Source organism: Mauremys mutica, chromosome 10, assembly GCF_020497125.1.
Source record: "Mauremys mutica isolate MM-2020 ecotype Southern chromosome 10, ASM2049712v1, whole genome shotgun sequence".
NCBI classification, from domain to species: Eukaryota; Metazoa; Chordata; order Testudines; family Geoemydidae; genus Mauremys; species Mauremys mutica.
The window spans coordinates 32,581,849-32,591,901 of NC_059081.1; the positions used below are offsets into that span (position 1 = coordinate 32,581,849).

Consider the following 10,053-nt stretch of genomic DNA (forward strand, 5'->3'; position numbering starts at 1 on the left):
CTTCATTTTGTGTTGTGCTTGAGAAAAGTGAACAGGATTACCATAAGTTTCAAGTCTTGGATGGTGAGTCTGGCAGCCATTATACCTTCTATAGATTTGCAGGAGTAATTTGAGGAAACCTACTTCCAAGTTCCAGAGCGATACATCAAAAGTATCTCAAGTGTGCATAGGCTGTAATAGCTTCCAATACAAGGTGCTTTCATTTTGTCTGGATAGAGCTCCTCAAGTCGTCTCCAAATATCTAGTAGTAGTGGCCTGCTTAACTTATTTTGCTCTGGAGCAGTGGCATTGTGCAGTTCCATGCCCATTGAGTGTCAGTGAATTCTATGTCAAATTTGCTCAGTTAAAAAGATTTTTTTTTTCAACTTCCAGTCCCAAAAACTCAGCCTTGGATCTGAGGTTCTTCTTGGCTTATTCATAATCAAAAGTAGTCAAGAGTCTCAAGGCCATATTCCTGCCTCATTTACACCTGTACATGTTTATTGTCTACATTGGAGTTGATTGGGTTTAACTAAAGTCAGAGTTTGACTCTACAGTTGGAACTATATAGTTCTGCTGAAGATGCATAAGTCAAAACAGACTGCAGCTTGACTAGTGGCTCTTTGACTAGTAGAAATAAAATAAATTTTTTTATCACTAAAGAACGATGAAACATGCAGTTCAGAAAGTGTATCTGTTGAGATAGGGGCTGCTAAATTCACATAGGCCCAGAACTGCAAAAGGAAGTAGGCACCTAGACAATCACAGGAACAACAGTGCAGTCCACAAAGCCTGAGTTAGGCACCTAGACTCTCTATACAATGAATGCGGTGAGAGGTGCCTGAGAATGCAGGACACACAAGCCAGCATGCTATGTGAGGAGCCACCTAAGCTAGCCAGTGTGAGATGCTGATGAAAGGGGTGTGTTCTAAGCCCTGCCACTTTGATGGAGATAAGAGCCTAAGTCCAGGTTGCAGGGAGACACCCATCTCAGCTAGCTATCCACAGCCAGGAACTCCTCTCCTGGAAGGAGGTGGCTAGGGCACCTAAGTAGTTTCATGCAAGAATGAGTTAGGCACCTGCATCATTCCACAAAAAACAGGAGAAGGTAGAGGTGACGCCCTCATTATACCTTTTAGCCCAGTCACCTGGGATATGGGGGAGATGGGTTCTATTGCCCCTGCTGCCCCTCCCCCGCTTCCGCCCTCTTCCTGAGAGGAAGAAAGCATTTGCAGAGGAGTCTCCCACCTCTTTGGAGAGTGCTCTAACCAGTGAGCTAAGGAATATTCTGAGGTGGGGCCCCCTCACTCTCTCCTGTTGAAGCTGTTCCAGTGTGTATAAGTAAGTAATCTTTTAATAGAGTGACTAGACTGAGTCTCCCTCCTCCCAGTGAGTGCTATTAGCACCAGGCTAGAGTATGTGCGCGCGCGCATGTTGCACTCTCTCTCTTTACTCGGTGACTAAGTATTTATCCAAAGTGGAACAGATTCAACAGGAGAGAGTGAAGGAGCCCCACCTCAGACTATCCCATAGCTCACTGGTTAGAGCACTCTTCTGAGAGGTGGGAGACTCTCTTGTTCAAGTCTTTTCTTCCTTTCAGGCAGATGGGGGAGTCGAGCTTGAGTTTCGCATACCCTAGATGAGTGCTTTAACCACCAGATAAAAGGCATAAAGTGGGCACCACCAGCTCGTCCAGCAGCCTCTGATTTTGAATGGGACCTGCTCCGGAAGGAGCATCTGAGCACACCAACTGGATCAGGCCCTGTGGGCAAGATAGAGTCTCCTCTGCCTATCTTTCCCACATTCGTGGGTTGCAGTGGGGCATAGGTGGGAGATAGGCATCCAGACACCTAGAGTGAGAGAGCAGTGCGTATGCCAAGAGAGAAATTTAGGCACCATGGATACTTTTACAGCAAAAAATTAGGTGTTGAGTGAGTATAGCTGCCTATAGGATTAGGTGATGGCCTAGTGGCGGTGGTGTTGTGGATTGCAGAGATGCCTAAAACTGGGATTTAGCCCAGATCCACAAAGGTACTTAAGAGCCTAATGTTCCTTTTCAGAGCAGAATCACACTTTCAAGGGCTCAGTGTGTTTGTTTACCTGTATTTGGATGACAGGTCCAGCAGAACCAGATTCCCACAATAGGCCTCTCTCCCTTTTGGGTAGTCTCTAATCTATCTTCATCCTGATGCAAAGGCATACTTTCAGAAACACAATTCTAGATTCTTCAGGGGTGATTATCCTTTTAGCTTTGTGACATGTTTATGGATATTCAAAAGACTTTACAATACAACCATGTAACATGATCAAACGTCCTAAAGTTCAAATATCTTTGATCTAAGGGTTTCCTGTACATAAATGACTTTGTTTGGTGGGCTGAGAATGACATCTCTGCAACCTTGACTAAGTATCAATTACATACTAGAAACTGTCTGTCTGCAAGCATACCTGAACTTGTCTGAGCGAGTAAATAATAATTCTTAGTGCTTTAACTAATCTTCACAGGTCTCTGATAAGGTAGCCACTCATTCCAAAATCCTGCATATGGTTGTCTGTAATGTCCACTTTTGTCTCTTATCAAACCATCTCCCTTTGTAATGAAAGGTGTAAATATTCCAAGCTTGGTTGGGGAGCACGTCTACACAATCTCAGAGTTTAAGATCTGTGGAAGCCCGGTTAATCTAGACTTCACAACAAAGCAATAGTTTTCAGAGTAGTTTGGCTACTATGAAAAGCTTTCTAGTCACTAAGGACTTAATAGTACAAATCCTGACAGACATCCTAGCCAAAGACCTCAATTGTTGTAGGGTTGAGTCTCTTTCCTTTAGCTGTCTTCCAAAGTGAGGGTTCTGTGGGAATGATTCATGACTCATCATGTCTTTCCATGGCCACCTGGCATGGAAAAGCAGCTCTGTTGTAGATATGAATTTCAGGCATTAAAGTTAAAATACAGGGTCTTCAAGACTTCAGCAGTAAACTCCATATTGAAGAAGTGGGGACAAAATGGATCTATTTGCTTAGAACAGCAGATACCTCCTGTACTGACTTGTGATGGGCAGTGGATCCCTGATACAGGCATTGTTTGTGTATTGGAATGCCTTTCCTCCCAATTCCTCTGCTCCATCAGGTTTTCAGAAAAGTGAAACAAGGCTCAGATAATTATCATAGCACCTGCTTAGGCTTGTCAGTTTAAATGCCTGGATCTTCTGGGCATTGCATCAAAACCAGACCCAAACTCACTTAATCTTACACCATGGATCTTGGCAGCCTGTTAAATGTGGAACCTGAATGTTCTTCTAAGGTGCAACAAGTTATCTTGAAACCTAGGAAGACAGCTATATGGAGATATGCTAAGATATGGGAAAATGCAAAGTCCATGTGTTCCTGTCATTCATTTTTTGGGATGATTTGTTTTATAAAAGACATAATCATGACTTGGTTTGGTTGCTAGTAAAGTCCATCTCAACTACAACAGCCTACTGTCCTCCAATACAGGGATTATGAGTGCAGAATACATACCTAATGTGCTTAGTCCGCAACACCAAACTTCCTCCCAAGTGTGCCTAGAGGCCAAAGGCTTCATATGTCCTCTACCTAGCTGTTAAAACAGCCTTCTTTCTCCTGACTACTTCTATCATGCAGTTATGCATTGTCAATAACAAAATCTACCACAAACTGAAAATGAGACCGTGTAAAATAGATTGTATTATAAAAATTAAATAAGACAAGAGCTACTGCACTGATTGAGTATTATTAATTTTCATACTTCATTTTAAAAGATTTTCATTTTAAAAGAACTGCTGTGAAATTCCTAGTCTGCTGCACCAAAATACTACAGAATCCAGTGATGTTGAGTATAGACACCAGCTAGAAGCTGCTCCTGTGTACACATCATATTCTAACTGTTCAAGATCAAAAATGCTTTTGGAACATTTCTAATCTTATTGAATCATTTATATACACCTCTACAAGTACATGTAGTAAATTAACTTTCTGTATCAAGTGGACCTTTATAGAGCTGGAAATTTATGTTCTGTTGTAGATGTTAAACTGTATGACTTTATTTTGCAGATGTTGTTAAATTTGCATAAGAAGAGTTGGATGGAAGGTTTGACACTTCAGGACTATAGTGAACATTGCAAACTCAATGAAACAGTAGTGAAAGAGATGCTGGAGTTAGCTAAGAATTATAACAAGGTATTCACGTCCAACAATAAAGTTGAAATTGCTCTTATGAAATAACTGACAATAGCAAATTTCATTGGATAAGAAGTTGATTACAGATCTCTTTGCATTCACTCATGGTAATGTCCTAGAAAATAAACACTAACTAGAACACTGAATAATTGAAAGCGAATAACTTTTGAGGCTTCAGTGATCACTAATATTTTAACACTCTCTTTTGGGGGCAGTATGGGAATGTACATGTTTTGTAGTCTATATATTTAGTAGAGTAACTTTTAAGGGACTTCAGTGGATTTGGCAAATAAGGTATAACTGGCTATAATTATAGACCAAAGCTTTGTGAGCATGGAGTTCCTGATTGCTAACCAATTAAAGATTCAGAGGGGTAGCTGTGTTAGGTTGGATCTGTAAAAGCAGCAAAGAGTCCTGTGGCACCTTATAGACTAACAGACGTATTGGAGCATGAGCTTTCGTGGGTGAATACATCCGACAAAGTGGGTATTCACCCACGAAAGCTCATGCTCCAATACGTCTGTTAGTCTATAAGGTGCCACAGGACTCTTTGCTGCTTTTACAATTAAAGATTAACCATTGTTCGTACTTTAAGGATGTGTGTAATCTGTCCCATTAACTGTATTTAACTCTTTGAAGTGGATGGTGTCACGGAGTGTGGGGGAGTCAGGGCCCTGTACCCCCCACTTCCTGCGATTCACCGTCACACTCAGCCAGCCAGTAAAACAGAAGGTTTATTAGACAACAGGAACACAGTCCCAAGCAGGGCTTGTAGGTACAACCAGGACCCCTCAGCCAGGTCCCTCTGGCGGGCAAGGATCTTGGACCCCAGACTCGGAGTTCCCTGCCTCTTCCCAGTAAGCCCAAAACTGAAACCAAAAACCCCTCCAGCAGGCTCTCTCCCCCTCTCCCTTTGTCTAGTTTCCCGGGCAAAGATGTCGACTTGTCCCACCCCTCTTCTTGGCTCAAGTCACAGGCTCAGGTACTGTCCCTCACCTAAAGTCATCCCCCCGCTCTCCCATCCCCCAGACACTCCCAGGTCAATACGCCCCTCTCCCTACTGAGTCATAGATGGGTCTTGAGTTCCTATAGTTGAGCCTTAATTCAGAATAATTTGGATTTAATTTGACTTCTCATTTCATTGCTGCGGTCAAAGACTACTAGATCAAAGATTTAAAAAAATACATACTTCCATTATAGTGTGTATTTGGAACTTTTTTTTTAAATATATACAGCCTGATTCTTCACTCACTTTTTATGCCAATGTAATGATCAGGCCCACACTTATCCATAACATGTAATTATGCCATTCCTAAATAAAAGAATGATTGAGACCTGCTCTACTTGTGTAGATGCTTACTAGGAAAATGTATTGTATGTATTAAAAATCCTTTTTTTAAAAGTCTATTTTTAACTTGCTTATTGGTAGTCCCAAAATATTAAACTCTAATATTTTATTTAATAGTTGATCAAGGACATAAACCCTCCATATCAGACATTTTAACATTAAACACCAATAAACAAGGAACTTTACATACAAAAAAAACTATTTAAAGAAATATATAGAAGTTACTTAAACTAGAATACAAAAATTCATAGTAAAAAATCAAACTTCCCTTAGTTAGAAACAACAAGGTTAATGCTGTACTTTGAGCATTATATTTTTAACCTGTTTTATCTAGCTGTTGATGTGATTATTAGGTGCAAAATTCTACCCCTCTGTAACATTTTATAAATTCGAAGTGTATTTTTCTTTAATATAGTTTGGTGAGTAAATCTAAAATATCTGACAACAAAGCTGTACATGAATACTCCCCTTAATCTTTTGCACTGACATTTGAACAGATTTGTGCCACCTTTGCTGAGCAATTGAAGTGCCTTTCCTTATGATTTAATATATGCCTCTGGAACGCTGCTGTCCTTTTTATTTTTAAGAAGGAATTATATTTTTATAATCTTGTGGCTCTAGGAAAAAGTAAACAAAATCTGAAACACTGACCTTTTTTGTATTTTTCACAGGCTGTGGAAGAAGAAGATAAGATGACACCTGAACAGCTGGCAATAAAAAATGTTGGCAAGCAGGTGAGGTGTAATGAATTATTGTGAGGTGAAATAACCTGATTTTTTTAAAATATATTTTAATATTATTTTAGTCACATGAATTGCAAGTGATTTCTGTTCTATAGTCTGGCTATCCTGAATTCCCTACAGGTCTTGAATTTATACCGGATGGACAATATTATTTAGGCCTCTGTCTGTGGGTAATCTGCAAAGTGGTTACAAAATTGTCCTTTGGTTGCAAGGGTCTGCCACAACATTTCTTATAATGAAGTTTAAAGGTATATTCTGGATAAATTGTTATAATCCACTGGGGAATATCCTGTGATTTCTGCATCGTTCTTCTTTTAAAAAGAAACAAACAAAAAAACTAAATACACTATTGCATTTTGGAGAAGACATGCTGTTTTTTAAAGAGACAAGTCAGTCAGTCTGGTGCATTACACTGTGACTGAAGAGCTAGTAGAAGGGCATTAAGTTCACCCACTATTCAGAAACATTGATGCTTGATGCCAATACACACACAAGTACACTAAACACCTTCGAGTTACCTTGTGCTTCATAAGAAAAACAGTTTAGGACCATAACTGAGATTTGGGGTGGCGGAGGGGAGGCTATTAAATTAAGTCCATCTTTCTCTCATGGCAGGATGTACTCTCCTGACAGAGGACTTAACAGATATTAAATTAGTGATATGTTTTATTTTAGCCTAAAAGACAAAGAAAGAAATCTGTTGAAATGGAAAAACATTAAAATTGTTAAGAAAACATTGTTCTCCGAGTTCAGTAGGACTCGGAGAGCAATAGGAACAATGGATAGCTTTTAAAAAAACTATTTTCCCTTAAAGGAGAGGCAGGATTTATTTGTATGGCAGGCTGTAGTAGAACATGAACTGCATTTCAGAGGATTATGGAATATTTTTGTGTCAGCTTCCAACAAACTGATGTTATAACTTATCTGTAATTTTCTTCCACTCATATACTTTTGTAGCATTCAGATCTGTAGCAGGAAACAATCAAAAATAAATATATAGGAAGAACCATTGTTTTCAAAGATCTAGAACAGTTGTAAATATCTCTTCTTGTGAGCCTGAGCCCAGGTGTAATCTACAATCTAAACAATTCTTTAAAAGCAGGTGCAGAATTTTTTTAAGTTAATACAGAGTAAAAAAGTCAGATTTTTTCCTTAAACATCAAACTTTTTTTCTAAAAGAAACTGTCAAAGGTATCTTGTAAAATCATTCAGTGAAATAGTTTTCTCTTCAGTGTTTTTTTTCCCCTCTGTCATTATACACCAAGTTCTATAGACATGGCTGCTGATGTGAATATTTGTCCTCTATTTGGAAAGGTCATTAGTTTGAATGGAGAAATCTTAAAGAATTACAGGACTTTGTAAATAGATTATAAAAAAGAGCAGCTTAGACTTGTGACATCTGTGGCAATCAGAACTATTTTGTATGTGGAATAGGCTCAATAAATATTTTAAATAGATCCTTTACTGTGTACACGTTTTCTTTTTTTAATTTGTCTCCACTATTGTAATATCTGTATAATGGGCTCTGTACAACCAAATGACATAATAGACTGAGGAAATATGCTACTTTATGGTATACTATGAGGATAATGTAGTCAGTCCCCAATCCTGCAAAGTTTTATGTATGTGCTTAATTTTACTACTGAGAGTAAACTTGTGTGAATACATGACATGGATCCATTTTATGTAGGTAATTTAATAATACTTAGCACTTATATGGTACTTAATATTTTCAAAGCACTGTACAGACTTAGGCGCCAATTCTGCGGAGACTTGAGAACATGCTTAACTTTATACACTGAGTCAGTGGCTCTCAAACTTTTTTTTACTAGTGACCCCTTTCACATAGCAAGCCTCTGAGTGCGACCCCCCCACACCTTCCTTATGAATTAAAACACTTTTTTTATATATATATTTAACATCATTATAAATGCTGAATGCAAACCGGGGTTTGGAGTGGAGTGGTCCTGACCCCCAGTTTGAGAACCCCTGCACTAAGTAGTTCCCTTGAAGCCTTGGAACTCAGCAAGAGGTAAACACTGTGTAATATTCTTGAAGCCACTCTCAAGCATAAAATTAAGCATGTGGATAAATCTTTGCAGGATTGGGGACCCAAGATTATATACAGCTTTGAAAATACAGAGCACCATGTTTGTATTGCTAAGGTGAAATTCTGGCCTTGTTGAAGTCTATGAGAAAACACTCCCATTTTTTCATTTTAAATAGTATGAATCTCACCTCCACAAAAATGATTTCAGAAATGGATATTTGAGTGATAGAAATGTCTATTTAAATAATAGGCTAAAATAGCTTCAAAAGAAGTTGTTGTACTCTATCTTAACTTTTACAGACTTCCCTGAGGTTTTTCTTTTTAATACGGGGAGCGAGGATAACCACAAAAATAAATTTGAAGGTCTGTCTTAACCTTACAAAAACAAGAACATTAGAGCCATGACTCAAATTGCATACCTAGCACATTCTGTTTAGCTATAGCTGAGTTTACAGAATAATACCCAAAGGTAATGGGGGGGGGACATGATGGCAGTGCCCCCCCATTTCTACCAGGGTTTATATGCCCTGCCCTGAACGCTGCTGCATGCCGCCAGAACATGCACGCACACTCTCTCTCCCCCCCCCCAAATGTATAGGTTTTGCCGTTAGTTCTAAAATAGTGTTTGTCTACAGTATAGTTTTTATTGGCCTAGTTTCTAAAGTCTGAGTCAATTAAGATACTGTGAGTGAAATCCTGGCCCCGCTGAAATCAAGGAGGAGTTTTGTCATTGACTTCATTAGAGCCAGGATTTCACCCCATGTGTGGAATTGCATAAAAACATTTGCTGTCACTGTATCCATCCAGAATCTGAAGAGACCGATTTGCTTATTAACCTACATATAACATCTTTGAATAATATGAAGAGCTACAGGGTCTTAAAAATTTAGAATCAAAGTTGCATGCAGTATCTTGAAGGAAGGAAACCTTGGGGAATTTAATAGGCTGTCAGTGTCCATTAATTCGCTTTGTTCTCAAATAGTTGAAATCTGTCATCTCTGAAGTGTTCATTTTTTAGTGATTCCTCTAATAGCTTACTTTAATATTTATTTTTCAGGACCCCAAACGTCATTTAGAAGAACATGTGGATGTGCTGATGACCTCGAATATTGTCCAGTGTTTAGCAGCAATGTTGGATACAGTTGTATTTAAATAATGAATTTACTGTTACTGTGGTGCTTTCTGTGTATATTCTTCTATTGTTTCTAACACTCGGAAACCAGAGACTGCGGAAAGTATATTTGGTTAAATGGAAGACATCTGGCATCATTTGCAGTCTAAGAGCAGCACTATAACACCTTTCAGTCTCTGTTGTGCAATTACTTCTGTTTCTTTATGTCAGGGTCTTTGCAGATTCCAAAGCAGTTCAAGAACACAGAGTGGGCAAATTGTATTAAGTTTTCATTTAATATTTGGGGGAAAATCAGTAGTACATATATATTTTGATTGTTGCTACATAATAAAAATACATTTACACTCTATCTGGTTTGTTTAAGGTTTTTTGTCAATATACGGAATGGACAACATTGTAGAAAACCCATGCAGATCTGGTTTCCTTTGCATTTTTAGTGCATATTAAGTGAAACATCGATGAACTAGCAAAACTTCACAAATGAAATATGACTGCCATTAATCACTGAGGTATTCTAGAAAAACATACTTTTTTCATAAATTGTGATGAGTACAAAAGAACATTATTGCCATACAGGTTTTTTTATAATGCAACACAACTCCAT

General features: G+C 38.6%; 1 protein-coding gene across 2 annotated transcripts in view; it reads left to right on the forward strand.

Moving 5' to 3' along the window:
• Positions 1 to 9,798, forward strand: part of PSMD14 (proteasome 26S subunit, non-ATPase 14) — a 64,374-nt gene extending 54,576 nt beyond the window's left edge. For both annotated transcript variants that reach the window (XM_044978368.1, XM_044978367.1), the window contains 3 exons: positions 4,051 to 4,176; positions 6,196 to 6,258; positions 9,375 to 9,798. In XM_044978368.1, coding sequence (XP_044834303.1) covers positions 4,051 to 4,176; positions 6,196 to 6,258; positions 9,375 to 9,473 — 288 coding nt within the window. In that variant the 3' untranslated portion in view covers positions 9,474 to 9,798. The remainder of the gene's footprint in view (positions 1 to 4,050; positions 4,177 to 6,195; positions 6,259 to 9,374) is intronic.
• The last annotated feature ends 255 nt before the right edge of the window (positions 9,799 to 10,053 follow it).